This window comes from Poecilia formosa, unplaced genomic scaffold (genome assembly GCF_000485575.1).
Source record: "Poecilia formosa unplaced genomic scaffold, Poecilia_formosa-5.1.2 Scaffold54, whole genome shotgun sequence".
NCBI lineage: Eukaryota > Metazoa > Chordata > Actinopteri > Cyprinodontiformes > Poeciliidae > Poecilia > Poecilia formosa.
In genome coordinates this window covers 755,994-775,578 of record NW_006799993.1, presented here as the reverse complement: position 1 = coordinate 775,578, position 19,585 = coordinate 755,994, and the positions used below count along the sequence as shown (strand labels likewise).

The 19,585-nt window shown below is 37.5% G+C and overlaps 1 protein-coding gene across 1 annotated transcript in view; it reads left to right on the top strand.

Annotated features, from left to right (window-relative positions):
• The first annotated feature begins 9,193 nt into the window (after positions 1–9,193).
• Positions 9,194–19,585, top strand: part of gabra2a (gamma-aminobutyric acid type A receptor subunit alpha2a) — a 21,416-nt gene continuing 11,024 nt past the window's right edge. The window contains exons 1-5 of the mRNA XM_016672026.1: positions 9,194–9,777; positions 9,887–9,963; positions 13,763–13,875; positions 16,104–16,171; positions 18,607–18,827. Of these exons, the coding sequence (XP_016527512.1) occupies positions 9,896–9,963; positions 13,763–13,875; positions 16,104–16,171; positions 18,607–18,827 (470 nt within the window). The 5' untranslated portion in view covers positions 9,194–9,777; positions 9,887–9,895. The remainder of the gene's footprint in view (positions 9,778–9,886; positions 9,964–13,762; positions 13,876–16,103; positions 16,172–18,606; positions 18,828–19,585) is intronic.

Sequence of the window (19,585 nt, the reverse complement as noted above, 5' to 3'; positions counted from 1 at the left end):
CCTAGAGTCTATCAGAAGGGAGAACATATCACAGTAATAGCAATAACCTGCAAACATGTCATCTATGGGTTTGCATAAAAATCCTAGAAGTATCACAAATGGTCTCCAGAAAAACTTTGGACACTCATAATCTACTAGCCTCCTTGAGCAAAGAAAAGAAAATGTTGCTTCCAGCACATTCTACATTCTCCCCCAGCCTCGGATTATCTCCGAACGATTTTTTGACCAGGCCAATCAGCGAACTGAAAGAGAAGTTGTGAACGATGACGTCGATTTTCTTCGCCGTTTTAGAACTGTAGTCGTCTGCCCGCAACAAAGTCCACACCTCCAGGAACCAATCGTTTCTTAACAGGCTACAGCCATAGGCTACAGCCCAAAGACTCTGTACTAAGCAAAGTGTACCAGGCTAATAATGAACAAGTATACTTGAGAAAAAAGAGAAACGTATCAATAGAAAAAGAGTAAAACAGAGATTCTCATTCAGGAACCCAAAAGAAATTGGTTTTTAAATAGTGTTCTATTATTTATTTATTTTTTATCTCTTTATAACATCATTTGTTGAATTAACCAATAGGGGATTAACCAAATAATTTAGAAAATGACACTAAAAACAAGAATAAATCATATAAATCTATCACAGATATGGTGAATCACTAAATATTCCTGTTCTGACTCTGATTAAATGAGAGTAGACTATGTGAAAGCTAAAAAACATGTTGTCATGGATCTGTCCATCTCCATGACAACTCCTCTTACATAAACATGTTTGTGGAAGAGCAAAACCATAGAGAACTTGCAGAATGGTTATTTATGCACGCACATGAAGGGCACATACAGTGCCATTCAGAAAATCTGCAGGGATTCAAGTGTTTGGGCGAGAAAAAGTAAAAGAGGAGAGAAAAGGGGGGAGGGGAGGAATTGGACCTCATGGTGGAAAATGGACCTTGGTTGTTTATGAGTCAGCTCGTAATGTAAAATCAATTTATTTTGCAAAAAGGTGTTCAAAATTTAGTGTGTGTGTGTGTGAAGGGGAAAGCAGAGAGGGCAGAAGATAAATTGTGGGATTTTCATTTTAAGATGACATCAGTGTTGCGGCTCACAGAAGGAGTGCTGCTTTTTGGAATGAAACTAAATCTGCCTATGTGTTATTACTATTTAGTAAGTAATAAACATTAATATCGGAACTAAACAAATATAATAATAAACAAAAAGAAAGTTCACACCACAATGCAAGAGCTTACAGGCAACATTCAGCAGAAAAATCTCCAAGTAGTTATTGTCTTCTATGTTACCAGAGCTTATCAGAGAAATTGCTTGTTGATTGAATCTGGCAACATTTGTTTCTGCACAGCTTCTGGAAGATCCCACTATAGTGCTTCAATCCAGTTAACATCCAGTTTCCTGTCCTCCTTGGTTGATTACAGATTTTCTCAGTTGCTTCGTTGGATTTTTCAAATCGTCCTCGAAACTTACAAAACAGTGAGTACAGTGAGTCTCAAAACAATTGGTACAAACATCAAAACGCCATGGATTACCTGCAAAACAAAGTCTCTTTGTCAAAATTCTTACGTCATCAAAAGTAACCATATGTCTCAATGAATATGCTGAGAAAAATTCCTCAGTGGGTTTAAGAAATGAGGAGTAGGGTGTCTTGTGGGTCACCAACCATATCGTAATGATGTTGAAGCGATGGAAACTGGCATTATGTCGTCAGCCTCTCCTGCCTCTTCATCTGTTTTGCCTCCTAACTCCTCCGCCACGGCCTCACACCTCTTCCTCCTTTTCTTCTCTTTGGCACAATGATATTGAGCGAGTAGTTTTGAACCTTTCAAATCTGTTCTGAAAAATGTTCCAAAGCGACTGAGGAAAACTGTAAATCTGATATGGCCTAAAAGATCTTTAGACCATTTTTTAAAACATAAAGCTCATTAAAAATGTCCACTTTGCATAAACAGATTATAACTAGAAAATCATCTGTCTGCTGCTCGGAAGTGTGACGATGAGCTGTGTTGAGAAATCAGAGCTCATCAGTGCCGTAAATGTAACGAATGGATCGCAATTTAATGCAGCAGATGAAGGCCATCAAAGATGGGATAACATTTTTACTTTCACCTCATGGAGTCAAAAAGCAGTTTTTGTAATTCAGCCTCAAGCGTTCAATTTTTCTTCATACTGTCCAGTTTTTGTAAATAACTCTTGACTCTCTCTCTCTCTCTGTTTGTGTTGCCCTCCTTTGGGGTCCTCTTGTTTTCATGAATGTGAACTTTTAGAGCCCAGAGGAACAGGATTTCATCTGGTTTGGGGTAAAGTGGACCAAATGCACAAGGCTCTAAAGTTGTGGAGGAGCTAAATCTCCACCAGAGGTCAAACATGTTTAGATGGTCAGAGTAAATATGTGACTCAGTGGTAGTGAGAGAGCCAGTGGAGGACAGAAACAAGAAAAATCCTTTCATTCATCACAGCCGATCTAACTAATAATGAAACCAGTAGTATTTTTATTCCTTCTGATATAATATACTCCCTGCAGGGGTTACGTAGCATGACAAAGTGTGTTAAGTCTTCTTTGAATTTGTGTGTGTTTCAGGTATTTTCAACCACACTCACTGGCTCTAGAGAGCACTCAAAGGTTTTGCTAGAATTAAGAATGATACTGAATCTGAGAGCAAAACTCTGGGAAGTTTTGTTTAGCACAATGACAAAGTGGACCAACTTAGTTAACAAATGCTCACGAAGGTCATGTTACACGTTTCAATGACCATCATGTTATGTTCTAATATCCAAATTAAAGTATCTTGAACAATTGCTTTTAATAATCTGAACACAAAAACACAATTTAGTCAATCCCACCAACATAAAAGGGGAAATCCTACAATCTGATAACATTTATCTTATTTCCTCCCATGGTCCAAATCATTGACAGTAGAGATGTCATTGTAATAGTTGACCTTTAAATCTATGAACAATTTGTTTATTATTTGCAACAGACTAATTCAAATAAAGAAAAAAAAAACTCTATTTGCATTAGCAAATGACCAAAAATAAAACATCAAAATGCAAAATAAAAAGAGCTCTTTCTGAAAAAAGAGAAAAAACATTCTCAAAATAACCAAATAAACAATTTGACAAAATAGACTAGAACTATATAATACATGAAACAACTAGATAATTTTAAGGAAGACATTTCTAAATAGTTAACTTTGGAAAAAAGTTTGGCTCTCTCTTCCTCTGGATCCCAGGTCCTCTCGGCGGGCCACGTGTGGCCACAAGGAAAACAACAATGTGTGTTGATGTCACAGAATTACAGAGTATCCAATATAAGACAATGCATAAACTTAGAAGTAAGACAATGCACAAACTTACACCAGAAACTGCAGAACAACGGAGACATACATTCATTTACCTGACAGACTTGGAAAAGAAGGAAAGGAAGAAAAGCAAAGACGTGCAAAGACATCTTTGGAGAATTGCAAGAGCAAATCTGATTTGTCACTTCTGTGTAGAAAGTTTTATAGTAAAAGGCGTATTCTTATCTTTAATTTATTCAAATAAGGCGTATCTTTGCTCCTCCAACCAGGAGCTATCTCTGACCCTCTCTCAAGCCAGAAACCCCTGCCGTGTTTACGTCCTTTCACAGATGAGTGTGAAAAGCTACAACTTCCACTGTATTGTTTTCCCACAGACAAAAGGCAGTTCAAACGATCCTAGCAAACCATCTGCTGGAACTACAGGTAAAATAAAGGTCAATAGGCCAGAATACATTACTAAATTTCAAAACCACAATTAGGCCATTTGAATCAAGACATGTTAAGTTTTAAAACTAGCTTATTTTAAATTTATTTTCTCAACAATAATTATGACACAAAATTAACACAAATCGTGTTGTACAACTTTGTTTGTATAAATTTGAGTTAATGATTAAATGACAAATTAAAAACTAATGAAAATAAATGACTAAATAAAGGAAAAGCAAACCTTACATACAAATAAATTACAACATTTATTTGTATGTAGCAAATAAATAAAATCCAAATTAATATAGATAATATAATACACGACGAAAATAAGCAAAGAAAACATTGAATCTTATAGACAATTAATTATTAAAACGGGACTATAAACTCAAAACATTTCGAACAGTACAGTTTTGTTTAAATGCAAATGCAAAAGACCAAACAAGTACATAAAAATATATAGAGAATGATTAATAAACTCTATAAAGAAATAAGTTAATTAATTAATTAATTAAATTTATCTATTATCAAAGGGCATTAACTAATAATCATTCACATAACTACTTTCATTTTGTCTTTATCAGGTAAACAAAGTAAACATTTATATTTTAACCTGAGTTAGTCTTAGTCTTAGTCTAAAAGACTACATTGACTTCCTGCTACTCTGGCAGAAAGTCAGTATAGCTTTGATTCTGCATGAACCCGTTCTCACAGTCTATGGAACATTATGACTCTAAACATAACTTGAATAATGTGGAAAAATGCAAATGCGTTGTGTTCCTGTTTGAATGACTCACTCAGACTCTGATGGTGAACATGAAGACATCAGTTCTGTGTGAGGAGTGCAGATATTAAAGATGAAATGAAGCTGTGTTTCGCTGAGGTAGACAGCAAAGTATAAATATTAAAAAATGATGTCAAACGGAATCACATCTTCAGCTCCAGCTGGTCATTATGAATAAAACTGAATTTATTACCACAGGGAATGTCTTCTAGATGAGGTCAAAAAACATTTCCTACAGAATATTTTTCCATCACTGCCTCAACACCCAAACACTTTCTCATCCGGTGCTTGCTGTCTTTTGTCAGGTCGCTGTAACTGCATCTTTGATAAAGTTGCATCCACATTGTGGATGCCTGGATCCACCATGTGTGACTCCATGAAGTAAAGCTTTACTCTAAGAAGACAGAAACCTGCAGTTCAGAATGCTAACAGTCATCAGTAGAGAAACGAGGCTGAACCAGATCTATCATTTTCTTGTGGAACCCTGTGTGCAGGTTTTAAAGCACAGTTTATCTCCAGACTTTAGACACTTTTCTGTATCTGATCCCAAGGAGATTTGCAGTCGTAATACACTTTGTTTAGTCAGGGTACAAGTCAGCTCACTGGATTTTTATCTGCAATAGTTTCTTCAAACTAGATCATCAAATTCATATTTGTCTTCTGCAGAAGAAGTGTTTCTCTTCTGCAGAAGAGTTTGTATTTCTTTTGATGTCTGTTTGCTCCAAAATTCTCAGATTTTTTTGCACATGTTGCACAAGCATGTTGGTTGTTGTTCTGAAAATAAGATGGCAAAACAATAAAACAAAAAGAAATTTTCAGCTCAACGAAATGATTACAAGTTGTCGCTTTTGGCCGTTACTGTTGTATCTAGATTAAAATCTTGCTTGTCCTCCGCTATATTCTGTGACAAATAAGTCTCACACAGAATCTAAACTATCATTACATATATTAAGATGTAAAAACTTAGATATTAAAACAAACAAACAAACAACAAAAAAAAAAAAACAAGCTATTAAAACCTGTCTGTCGCGAGAGGGTCCTCGGCGCTTGCCGCAACAAGATCGGTTGAAAACACATGTTATACATTTAAAAATATAGGCATATTGCATATCCACGGATCGGGGAAAAGCTCTTCTAAATGATAGAAACAATATTTTCTACCTCAACAACACCCGGCTTGAACACGAAGCAACTTGATAAAAAGAAACGTAATTAGATGCTAACGAGGCTAACGAGGCATACCCGGTAAAAAAGCAACAGTGAAAGAGCAACGAGGCCCAATGCCCACAAACTATTTATCAGAGTAAAGCCGAAGCTCTGCCGTTTCCAACAATACCAGAGTCACCACGCTACGTGCAAAACTCACTGAACCAGCAGCTAAAGAAGAAAAAAAAGCTAATTTCACGAAGCTAAAAGCATAAATCCAGTCCTACCTTTGCTGTTTCGTGGTCATAATCCTTATTAGAGTAAATATTTCCACTTGGTTCGATAATCCATATTCCCTGCGTCCATCTCACATTGTTTTTGGCTCTGCCCAGAGCCTTTTCGTCTCCTAGCTACCATAAACAAAATCTAGAGGCGAACACCGTCAATCTACGCCACATTCGTTTTCCTCGCTGTAATGGGGTATATGCCACGGACTTCCGTTTTAGCACTTCGCATTTTTTTCCCACTTAGCCTGCTTCCGGTGCACAGGTCACTCTGTGTTAGAGATGGAGTTTTTCACTTGGTCCTTGCTGGATTTGCCCACAGTAACCGTTAACCATTTTAAAAACAAAAAGCAGCAGGAGGATGCAACTTCATAACCTTATTTTCTAAGCAGAATCTCAGAGGGAAAAAAAGAGAAATTACTTTGTCTAACACAAGAACAGATTATAGCAGCCAAGTGGAAAAAATCACTCTAACGTGGATAATAATGATGAAACAGCAAAGGTAGTTAATCATATATTCGGGATTCGCGAAATACGTGATTTGCACCATTTGTTCTGTGGGTTTTTTATGTGGGTCGGTGCCACTTAAACGGCTGTAAAGCGAAGGTTTTGGACCTTAATCTGACTGACTTCTTGTGTGGTTTGGAGCGTTGCTGCTCTCGGCTGTTTTTAAATTACCGTGCTCAGTATCGCTCCGACTGCATGTTAAATGTATTTTATATAACTGTCACATAAACAAAAACTAAGGAGTTGCCTAAAAATTATTTCATACTCCATATAACATAAACGCACATCAACACACACGTATTGACTTACCTTGTGCCGAATCGCTGCCTCTGTTCTCAGCCTGTTCCCGTTGCAGTGGATTTCCTCTGGCATTATTTTCCTCCAACAAATTATTCCACTAAACGAGCCACGTACAACTCCCTTTATATCCCCCATCTTCCCATTTCTGACGCTGGATCTTCAATATCCTCAAGCTTTGAAATAGCAGGCAGCTACAAACCGCGTGTTGTAGTGGCTAAGTTTTGGCTACAGTCCGATATCAGCTGGAAAATGAAAAAACTAAGCACTGGATGGTACCGACTAATTACTGGACACAACGGAACACCACAAAACTCAGTTGTTGTACCAGCAGCTCACAGATATTTTAAGTTTTGCATCTTTTTCATGGTACAGATCTTGCAGCTTCGGCCAAGAACAATAGGAGCAAGCAGGACCTGGAACCAACCTATGTGGAATAAATTCAAACGGAAATACGTCACCACCTCTCGTGGCATATACCCTATTGGTGAATGGCTTTAGGTTCCGTATTAATGTCAACGTCCTCGGATTCTATTGGCTCTGACGGTTCGAAAGACATGTCAATCATCAAAATTGGCCAATGGGTTCCCGAGAAACTGTCCAGCGTAATTTCGAATATCTGAATGGATAACTGGATGATTTTACGCGCAGAGCGCAGACAGAGAGTCCAGCAGGAATTTTTTTCGCGCTGCTTTTGACTTTTGACTTGTTGTTTACAACTGTGCTGTCACAGTGAAGGTTTGTATTTGTTAGTCCAAGGATGTGTCAGTGGCAGAGATATGGAGTATGCAACCAATATATGGAGGCTTTTTCCTCCACTTTCCATATGTTTATAGTCAAACAAAAACCACTAGAGCCACAAAAAGGAAAAAAAAAAGAAAACCTATTGCTGTTGCATTGTTATTGTAATGTAATTGTGAGATATATCGGTTTCTTCCTGTGATCATATCATTTTGACAAATCAGTTTTCATTGCTATTTGCATTTTCATTGTATTTGAAATGTTATTGTGAATAAATCTGTTCCATTTTATTGCAATTTGTCTATTTGTTCTCGTTTTATGAATGAATGCAATGTGGATTTTTCAAAGGAACCCCAAAAAACAATTGTTATTCGATGTAATTACTTATCTATGACAAGTAAGAATAAATAATTGAAAGAGAACCTACAGAAAAAAACCTGAGAAAGTTCAAATGGCACAAATTGTGCCAAAATGGCTAATTTGGAAGGTCCGCCTAGATTTTTATCAAGTAGTACCTCTCTAGAACTCATATAATTTTTTTTTTAATTAAACTTGGCACAGTAAAAGGTCAGATTGTGTAGTATTGTTTACTACATGTCTTAGATTTCATCTGCATGCTTTGAAAGGAATCTTCATATATTGAACTGTATTTTTTTTTTTTGGCGGAAATAGATATTTTGCTTAATTTCTGCAGTGTGTCATATTTATTCACTTTCCTCAGTAACAGGCAGGATGGTTTTTAGAGCTGTAACATATTCTCTAGGGTCTTGCCTTTATTTTGATACAAAAACAATTAAAATAAACTCTGTAGTTCTTGAGATACATTCAATTAATTTTAGGCATGTTATTTTCAACCATGTTTCTCAAAAATAGGCCATGAGTCGGAGTTAAAAAAAACAAACAAAAACAAACAAACAAAAAAAAACTAATAAGGATACAAACACAAGGCAAATGCAAAAACCCACACAGCCTATTAGAATGTCTCTGATCATTCAGGGTGTTGTGTTTATTGCTTCAATGTCTTGTCAATTTTTATTTACCCAGCTACAGTACAACTGAGTAGGGAGCTTAGTTTCCTTGGAAATTAAGCTGCATTTTATGACCTTAAATATTTTTATTAAATGCCACAGATGCAGAGCTGACTTTATCTAAATGACACAGCATTTGACCTTTCCCCGTTTCACCATTTTTTATCTCATAGCAGTGGATTGTTCTGGTCCTGCAGTCAAAACGAGTTTGCATTAGATTGGAGGTATTTTGAAACTGAAACTGGAACCCTTCCAACTGCCTCTTTATAGAAATACAAAACACTGTTTATATGATACCATTTATATATAGATGTTCAAATTTTGAGTAAACTGAACAGGTGGAAGGTAAATTGGAAAACCTCTTTCATATTTTTTTTCTTCTCTCTCATGTATTCTTTTATTTGCATCTTCTTAACATGATGCTACTTTAATCTGCTTGTGGATACTTGAAGATCTCACACTGCTAGAATGATATAAGGGCTTTATTGGGCTAAGATCCAGTACCGTTGCATAATTTTTCAAATGCAGATGTGGCCACACAAATAATTCTTTGCACCGTAAATCATCTATGCGGTGAACATCCCTGGTCTACATGTGTTATTTAAAAATATTTAGAAAAAATATTTCAACCCTCTGTGAAAAGTAAATAATTAGAGTTTTGCAGGATAGACAGACAAAGGTGATGTAATCCATCTGTATAATGAGTAACTCCATGGTCATCATTTTACAAAGGGGGGGGGGGGGGCTGGGGGGTTATATGACTAATTCAGGATGAGTAAGAAGTTACAGTTGGGAGTTACTTCTATCATGAGAATATTAGGCTAATGTGTGATGGATGTTTGATTTTTTTTAGCCTCCTGTCCTGTTCAGTCCGAGTTTCTTTTGTTTTTATTTACGGAAGTCATAATGACAATAAATGTTCCTTTTTTTCTAAAGTAATTTGCGTTACCCTCTTTTGTTCTGATGACATTTGCGGAAAAGAACGGGCTCAGATGTATTTCAGCGCTTTCCCTAATCCTGAACGGGCTTCGTCAGAGCAGAGGATGCTCACCGTGCGCAGCCGCGCGCTCTCACGCACAGACTTCGTCCGCCTCAGCAGGGAGCCTCTCTCCCCGCGCAGTTTTCGTTTTCAGCTTCGTTTGTTTGGAGGAGAGTCTGGCAGGATGGAAGCTCTCTGACCGCCTTCAGACCTACGCACATCTCCGCTGCGCGCATCACGGTTTCCCTTAGCAACGGCGGGCACACCTGTCGAGCTTCAGGTAGGCTTTCGGTTCCTGGCAGAGCTGCGCTGGGTTTCGAAATGTTGCGTGGAAATGAAGCGGGTTTAGGAGATCTCAACGCGCTCTGAAGCTTTTTCCTGATCTCCAGGCTCCAGTCATGAGAAGAGAAAGAAGCTCGCGTCCTCTGTCTGTGCTGGTCTGCTTCATCGCTCTGTGGCAAACACGGTAAGTTTCTGGCGGTAACCCATTGAGCGTTTTTTAATTAATCTGAATGGATTCTTGCCTGCATGTTGAGCACAGGAGCGTTTCAGTTATAGCAAGGTAAAGGACGTGGTTTCTTACACAGCTGGATATGTTTTTTTAATTTTTATTTTTTAGCTTCTCCGTGCGCCCAGAGCGCCGTGAGTTATTAGAAAATGACTCTTTAATCTCAGAGAACTGTCATGAAGCTCAAATCCCAGAACATCTAATAAAAGCGCTGGAAGAATTTGATGTGGGGAATTAAATCTCAAAACTTCCAGGAAATAGAGAATATGGAAATAGAGCTGGTTTAATCAGACGACAGTTTATTTATTTATTTTTTTCTAAAGAAAAGTGAAAGATGCATGATACGTCTAAACAATGATTTCCAATACCTTGAAAATCCGATGTAGAAATTAATTTAACAATAATTATAAAAGCATAATTATGAAATGATTATACACTTATAATCATTTAAATTACTCCTCTAATCCTTGCCTTTTAAATAATCACACATTACAGAAAACTATGCACAACCCAACCAAGTCTAACATAGATTCATGTTGTAACTTTAAGACAGTTGTCATTCACATCAGTTTGTGCTCCTTTGGACAAGATCTGACAATGTTATGGGCAGCATTTTGTAGGAAGACTACCTCTCAAATTTTGGGTAACTCCACCAGTAAATTCACAAAAAACTACAGATTCCTGATCTGCACTCATCATCTTTGGAAAGAAAACTTTTTCGACTGCATTTCTAAGCCAAAGTATGATGAGAAAGTGATGACAAAGCACCAGCCTTTGGGTTTGATTTTGGTCAATGAAGTTACCATTGTAACAAAATTCAAAATGACACCAGGAGGAATAGCATATAACTCTCTTCTGAGTCACAAGTTTCGATTAAATATAAACTGCATTAGTGCTCCTTTCCCTTTGAGGCACATTAAGTTTGATGGAAGAATACTAAGTTGAGAAATCCATTTGGGGGCAACGAGCATCAGCTGCTACCCAATTCTCTCCCCTTATTTTGTCATTTGAGGGACTTTTTCTCTCAGTTCGTCTTGCTAAAAGTCAACACTTTATGCAGCGCCTGACTGAAACCTTGTTCATTTTATATTTTTTACAGATTGCATACATTCAGAGCTACATTGTTTAAGATGATCTCAAGAAAGCTAGACATATCTAATATATATATTAATAAGAAACCTTTTGCAAATGCAAACCTTTTGCAAATATTACCCATTGTGAGTGGATGATGACAAGGGTTAGACTCCATTTCAACTTAATATGTTAAAAGGAGGAAGGACTGGGTAGGTTTAATTAATAAAAACTCACATTTTCTCTTTGGTGGTGGATATGTACCAAAGACTTGCTAAGTAACCTAGCTTTGATTCAGAGACACCTGCTAATTACAGAGCAATATTAAACCCCTCTTCTTTCCTAAACTTTTTTTTTAAAAATTGATGCCAATTGTTTCTGTGAAGATTAACCCTCTGATAAGTGAGTGACTGACTATACAGTCTGCCATTCTTTTTGACCCGGGTTACAATCAATGTGTTTTTATGCTACTTTTGTCATTTTGATTAAAAACAATGTTTTGTATAATACTTTCTACTCTGTTTTATGTCACACAAGAGTTATTTCATGTTTGAAATATTTTGATTTTTCACTTTTTTAAACATTTTCATAACAATTTGTAGAACATTTTTAAAACAAAATGACAACAGCAACAATTTTACAACAATGATGAAATGTCAATAATGGACAATGTTAACATCCATTATGTGTGTGTGTGGGTGTGTGTGTGTGTGTGGGGGGGCTACAAAAGAGCACGTTTCTTGAAACTAGCTAGCTAACCAGGCTAGCTAACATTACAGTCTCTATTCTATTACACTCTGCGTATCACGTATGTGAGTGTGTGTATGTGTATGATTTATCCATCCATCCATCCATCCATCCATCCATCCATCCATCCATCCTCCTTTTATCTGGGGTCGGGTCGCGGGGTCAGCAGCCTAAGGAGGCTCAGAGTTCGCTCTCCCCAGCCATTTGTTCCAGCTCCTCTGGGGGAACCCATGGCGTTCCCAGATCAGCTGAGAAACATTGTCAGCGTGTCCTGGGTCATGATCTCATTCTTTCGGTCATGACCCAAAGCTTATGACCATAGACGAGGGTAGGAACTTAGATCAACTGTTAAATCAAGAGCTTCGCTTTTTGGCTCAGCTCTCTCTTCACCACGACAGAGCGGTACAGCACATGTTTCACTGCAGACGCTGCACCAATCTGCTCGTCGATCTTCTGCTCCATTTTTCCCTCATTGGTGAACAAGATCCTGAGATACTTGAACTCCTCCACGTGGGGCAGGACATCCTCCCGGACCCAAAGAAGGCACTCTATACTTTTCTGGCTCATTTATTGATAATTTAGATGATAAAACACATTGATAAGCAGGTTTTGCATGTCATTCAACACATTTTCTCTCTTGGTTTTCTCATCCAGGGTTTTAGACACGCACAGACACGCACATACAAATAATAAAGATGCACAATAAAGTATAGGTGGTAATGTTAGCTAGTTGGTTAGTTAACTAGTGTTGGCTAACTTTGAAGAAGGCTAATATGTTGATTTCTGACATTAACGCTGTCACAGTACTCATGATTGACACACACAAACACATTTGTGAGGTAAAAAATAAAGACAATTCTTGCTTTGTAAAATAATATTATTCAGGGGTGACACTTAGGTCTCAGTGTGTTTGGTTCACAATAAAAGTTTTCCTGACAGTCACAGTTGGTAAGAAACAAATATTCCCATTAAATTCCATAGGAAATGAATGCGGGTCATTTTGGACCCACTCACGGAAGAATGGGGTAGTGACATAAAACATGCTATTTCTTAAAATGTACAAAAGGTAAATTAAAAATTTGAATTGCATGACACCAGTAACATGTTTCTTGAGGAATACCTGGAATATGAAGTGATGAAAACTTTTCATTATACAGATATTGCAAAAAGATGACCTCCCCGGGTCAAAAAGGACCCAGTTATGCATCAGAGGGTTATGGTGGAAAATCTGTTTGAATAGTTGGAGTCAGACTTTAGAGATTGCCATAGTACAGAAACACTATGGTGAAACAAAATGTATCCCTCAGCTTCAGATCTCAATGCTTTGCTTGAAACAATTGACACTCATGCTTTTCTATGCTTCAACATGCTGTTGCAATCAATAAAATCCTCTTTAAAAGCTGGTTAAGAACATTTTCCCTGATTAATTCATGTAAATAATAAATCCCCCTCAGCTCGTCCTCTTTTTAAAGCACGTTCAATGATATTGATGTCTTCACTACAAAAAAACATCAATATCTAATTGATTTATGTAAAATGTTATGAGGGAAAGTGTTGCTCGTCCTCATCAACAATTACAGCCAGGTAGAAATGTTTGTAGGACACCAGGCTTTGTGAAATTTCTGCCTGAGTGCATTGCATTTTGGTAAGAAGAGTCAGGAAATCATGGCTCAGTGTGTTGATAAAAATATTAAATACTTTATCACATCAGATTATTAGCGTAAAAATATTTGCCCTTTCAGCAGGTGAAATGTCAAAGGGTGCATGACCTGTCACATCAAATTTTGAAACAAATTATTTTACCGACATCCAGCTTTTTCTCACTTAACAGCTTCAGCAACAGGACATTTGACATTTTGGCTGTTAAATTGGTGTTTACAGAATCCTGTTAAAACGTATGAGACTTACTTATGCATAAAGATATGTCCCTCCTATTTAGGTCGAGAGCAGTCTGTAATTCAACACAGAACTCCAAAGACATTGCAACGTTCACCAAAATCCTGGACAGTCTCCTGGATGGGTATGACAACAGACTCAGACCTGGCCTTGGAGGTAAGATGCAGGAAACTGAAGCAAGTAGTAGCAAATCAAAGCAAAGCATCACAGACAGAAACTGGAGAAATTTCAAGTTAATGTAACTCTTCTTTGGACCAAATGTAGCTTATGCATACCTTAGCATGATGCTTCCTCAGACATGCTTGATAGTTGATAGTGTTCTTTACTTTGAAAGAACTACATGGCTTTTTTAAAAAAACAGTACAAACAAATAACCTTTAAATTGCCTGTTAATCAAACTTGTGTGGAAAACATTTGGCTCGCTCATGTGGCCAGCTGTAACTTTTATACCCAAGTTTAATAGTCAAATGAGACAAAAACTGACCAAACTGGTTTTAGAATGAAAAAGTTAGGCTAACGTGAAGCTACTGGAATGGCGTTTCAAATTTTCTGGCTAAATCCGGTTGACGATTTGTAGACAGTCTCATGCAAAAAACACGTTGATGGCCAACATTCAACTTGGTAAGAGATACTATGTGTACACCAGAGAAAATGTACAATACATCTTTTTTTTGCACTCAGTTGTTTTGATCCATAAATGGTGGCAAATGTATAACAATTTTATCCTGAAAAAAAGAGTCATTAAATGCCCAACATTTCTTTCTTTCTTTATTTTTTTCATGACAAAATCACCTCTGATGCAACAATTTCAGTTGAGAAGGATTTTGTGTCTTTGTTAACTTTGACTGAGATTAAGCCCATAGTGAAGAACACTCACTATGTTCTTCACTATTAAGAACAGCATTACTCATAAAAAAAATAGTCTGCTTCTAGCTCTCAAGAAATGTCTCCCTAGTACAACACTCAATATTCAAATAATTTTATACTAAGATCAAATTTGTAATACAGATCAGAAACAGTATTTTGAATCTACTGATCTCAGTCACTGGGGACAAAAAGGACATTTTAGATGAAAATGTAAATTATGAGAGGATGCCTGTTGTGTGGTGGAAGAGCATACTGCAGTTCATCCTCCTTTGCGCTACAATGAAAGGATCTGTGATACCGTCAGAAAATGCCTTTATGCCCCTGTCAGCTCTTTAAAGACAGCATTTTAAAAATAAATCTGCCTGCAGGTGAACCTATTGGGCTCTCTGCAGCTGTGAGTGTAATGAGCTACGCTTCTGTGTATCTGAAATCTGAATAATTTGTTCAGTGAGAACATCCGTCTGGGTTGGAAATAATAAAACACATTCGCAGGGGCTGGTGGACTTTGGGCCTGGAACGATTGAGCTCATTTGGTTCGAACAGTTTCTCTTATTGAACTCGATGTCTAAGATTTGATGCTCTGGAAACAGAAAAACAGAAAAACAGGGATAAATGAGGATCACTGACATCTCTCTGAAGGCAAAGAGAATTGGATTTAATGCATGGAGGCAACAGTTTAACTATTAGGTAGCGTGTAAAGACAATTGATAACGCCGGATTTTAGCTCGGGGTGTAACAGAAAAGACTGAAAATTTCATTTGCACACCACAATTTAGATTTAATTTTTGAAAAAAAAAAAAGAAAAAACATGTAGAATTTACTTCCAATTTAAAATGATCCACTCCATTCTGTTAGTTTACCTACAATCCCAACACAATACATAAACGTTGATGGTAGTAACATGAAAAAATTTAAGGCGTACGAGTAATTTAGCAAAGCACTGTATGACATTGACATTATTCTGGCAAGAAAATGAAAAACTGTGAAAGACTGTTCATGTCGTAACATCTAAAAATACAATTTTGTTTGAAAAAAATGTAAGCAGTGTGATTGGACTATCAATCTGATTTTATTCAGACTGTTGGAGTCTTAATGTCACCTTAAGCACCACTATGGACTGATTGCAGTAATAAAACTTTTCTAATGCTGTGATCCTTAAAAGATTTATTTAATTTTGGCAACTGAAATTTCTCCTAACAAGGTTATATAGATGTAATAAAATGTCACACAAGTTTATAAAAGTGACTAACAATCCAGTGAAAATAGAGAGGAGAGTCCCACTGAGTCCTATCTGTGTCCTGACCGTATCTGTGGAGCAGTCCCGTCTCTTTGCCTGCGAGTTTGCCTGACTAAAATTCATGAGCTTTTTTTTTTTACTTGTAGAACAATTTAGACTGTCTTTTGTGTTGTCTTGGGGGGGTTATTTTTGCTCAAGCTTTTGAATGCATGATGTATGGATGGTTGAAAACCTTTGGAACTTCGTTGTCTGAGAATTTTCAATTGTTTCCCCTTTCCAGACCGAGTGACAGAAGTAAAGACAAATGTCTACGTGACCAGTTTTGGACCAGTATCTGACACAGATATGGTAAGTCTTTCAACGCTAATATTGTACTATGAAACACATAGTTTTTGTTTTTTTTTTCACTTTTAATCATCACTAAAAGAGTCACAGGTATAAAACTAAACAGTGTGCCCAAGCAGAGTTAACTGCCTAAGGAAACTGTTAATTGTCTCTGTGGTGCAGGCCATAAAGAGTATCTGTGTCCTTTATTAGAACCGTCTTACCACAATCAACACAAGCTGTTGTTTGTCGAGAAATTCTGCTTTTGGTTCAAATAATCCACTGTAAATCTCCCGCCAGTCTTCCTGAGCCAGTTTGGATGTGATTATTCACATTCAGATAAAATCTTCCAGACTGAAACACAGACAGAGAGAGCGGTAGCTGCCTGTACTGCTGGTCCTGTTGCCATTGGAAACTCAGCCAATCCAATCAGAAGAGCGTCGACATGGCAAAGGTTAGAGTGTGTTATTAAAATGATATCTGAACATCAACCTCCATCCAGCTCTGGTACACAGCTGCTGATCTGTCATATATTAATATATGGCCGGTCATTATTGTTTACCAGTTGCAAACCTGCTGCGTGGTTTCGTCTAAGCCTGACACAAACAAACAGATTTGTTTCCAGTCGGATGCAGCTTTTCATTCAAATTTCTCAAATGTTTTTTTGGTTTTCTGTCAAGGCCCTCTGGAGATCTTCGCTCCTCAGAGACTTAGAATTTCAGGGATGCAGATTTTATTCACAAAGTTCCACTCATCCCAACACTTTTGAATGGCTTCCTGGAATGAAATGTAAGAATTGGTGCATTTCAACAAGTGAAAACATGAAATATCTTAGATTCAGATTCTAGCAGTGATTTCAAGTATATTCTTTTTTTGTGATTTGACTGATAACATGATTTGAAACTAATGCTGAAAGTTACTTGGCTTCCAGTCAGGGAGACCCTTCACTTTGCAGTTCTATTTCATAAAAATGCATAAAAGCCATCCTTCCTGCCTTAAGAGCCTTTCTTTTTGCTTTCCGCTACAATCTGAGCCCATTCTCTGAGCCCACCTGGTTCTCCTCAAATATTTAAGTGACACAGAGCACAAAGATGGAAGTGGCTGTGTTTGAGGCTGCACCTTCAAAGGAAGAAGAGTGTCTCATATTTAATACATGCCCATGTCTCCATCAAAATTGCAGCAGATAATTACACTCCAGCACTGTGTGTATTTCCTCTCTGTGTCTCTGATAGTTGCGCTCTGATACACATCCTTCAGATTGGATGCTCCCCCGCTGATCTTTCTGCATGATTGTTTGTGGATGTTTGTCTTCGCTGGTTTATTTGAGCTCATCAAAAAGCAGACATGCAGAGTTGCTTTGGAAAGAAAACCAGGAAATTGCTGCATTTTCTCAGTGACACAGGGATGCCTCTGCTAATTACATAGCTGAGGCTCTGTGGAAAACAATGCATGTTAAATGTATACTTACAATATATACACTGAAGAGAGGAGAGCTGTGTGGTTGGGGGATATTTTTTCATCTCAGTGAACAACTGTGAACATGCTCAGTCATCTCTAAGAAAAAAAATGCCTTCAGTATTTGAATTGGTAGCAGATGATTTAGAGGCAAAATCTTGTTTATCTGATGATAACACATACTTTGCCAACTGTGTAATACCATCTGAACTCATCTTTCCATTAAAACCTCATTTTGTAGTATTATTTCAGACTGGAGAACTAGTTGTACACAACCATGTATAAAAGAAAAAGTCAGAAATTTAAGGTAATATTTTAAAATCAAGACTCTCAAAGCTGCATAAAACAACCAACACCTCTGACTGTGGGGACAGTTTTGTACCGAAGTTTGTCTCTGAAAGTTACTGCTGGATCCGATGGACCCATTTGAAAACACAGTTAGTTCCTGCTGAAGTACTGTGGACTAATAAGAGAAAACAGAGCGAACTGGAGAAGCTTCCACTCAGATGGAGGGGAAGGTCTCTGTGATTTTGATGCAAACCTGGGATGGCACTCGCCTCAGGCATCAGCTGGATCTGACACTGACAGATGTGGCTGGACCCACCCAGGTGTCACACGCCGTCAAGCTGCGATCTCACGATAAGCTCAGTCATGACAGAACCGGACAGGAAGGACATTATCAACATTATAAGATCAGGGTGTAGTTTGTTATTTTGGGTCAAAGTGGACCATCTATAAATTCTAAAAGGTTTTAAAAATCCATGTTACTAAAAATGTCTACTTTTTTTTGCATAACTGTTGAAAAAATATGAAAATTGTTAGATTGTTTTCAGGAACATAGTTGCAAACCTTTCAGTTTAAACTGAATGAGATCCAGCATGTTTGTCAGGCTTCTTGACATTTTGCTGCTATTGCTAAACTGTTTCATTATGCAGGTCTTCCTTTGTTGGTCGCTCAGAATATTGTGCCTCAGTAAAACCCAATTGCCTCTGCGCTTCTTTCAGGAATACACAGTGGATGTCTTCTTCCGTCAAAGCTGGTTGGATGAACGGCTGAAGTTTCATGGACCAATGAACACCCTTCCTCTCAACAATCTGATGGCCAGTAAGATTTGGACCCCTGACACATTCTTTCACAATGGCAAGAAATCTGTGGCCCACAACATGACCATGCCCAACAAACTTCTGCGGATCATGGAGAATGGAACGCTGCTCTACACCATGAGGTACCTGGCTTTTCACCTCTGTTTTTCTATTTGAAGATGTAAGTTACAAGCTTTTCATTAGGGTAGAATTGTCTTTGATGGAGTGTTGGTGGTGAGCTGCTTCTACATTAAAGTCAGTCTCCTACAACTGTGACACGTATTGCCACGCTTTGTGTTTTGAGATTATTCTTCCCAGGTACATTAATGTACTAATTCCAAATGTTAAGGGAGATTTGAGAGCACAATGCAACATGCAACTTTTCTGTGCAAAATATTTTCAAGAATTGTTTGTCATCTTAGCGCTCTGATACAATTTCATCTGGAACAAATTTTAGATTTTTGACTGTGTTCAGATTGAAATTAGTGAAAGTTCATGGTATTTACACTTACAGGTCATTGCTGATGTTGCTCTGCTCTGGCATTGTGTTGCATCCCAAAACTCCTGATTTTGTAGACATAGACACACTCGATTCATTCATGTGTTGCATTTCTTAAATTCCAACAGTGGACTTAGATTTTTACTCTTTTTTTTTTATTATTTTGGTGTAGTTTCTGATCCATAAAGCATACATATATTTTATCAAAATGGTTTTCCTTAGTCATATTTTATGCACTAAAAGCACAATCTTGCAGGAAGTATCCCAGTGAGAACGAGTTGTTTGCTCAGACAGACTCCATCTGTTTGCCAAAGGCATCTACTGACCTTAAAGGTGGCAACAGATCTGGATTCTTTCAGTCTGATAGCTAATTTAAGGACTTCACCCATCAGCTTGTAGCTT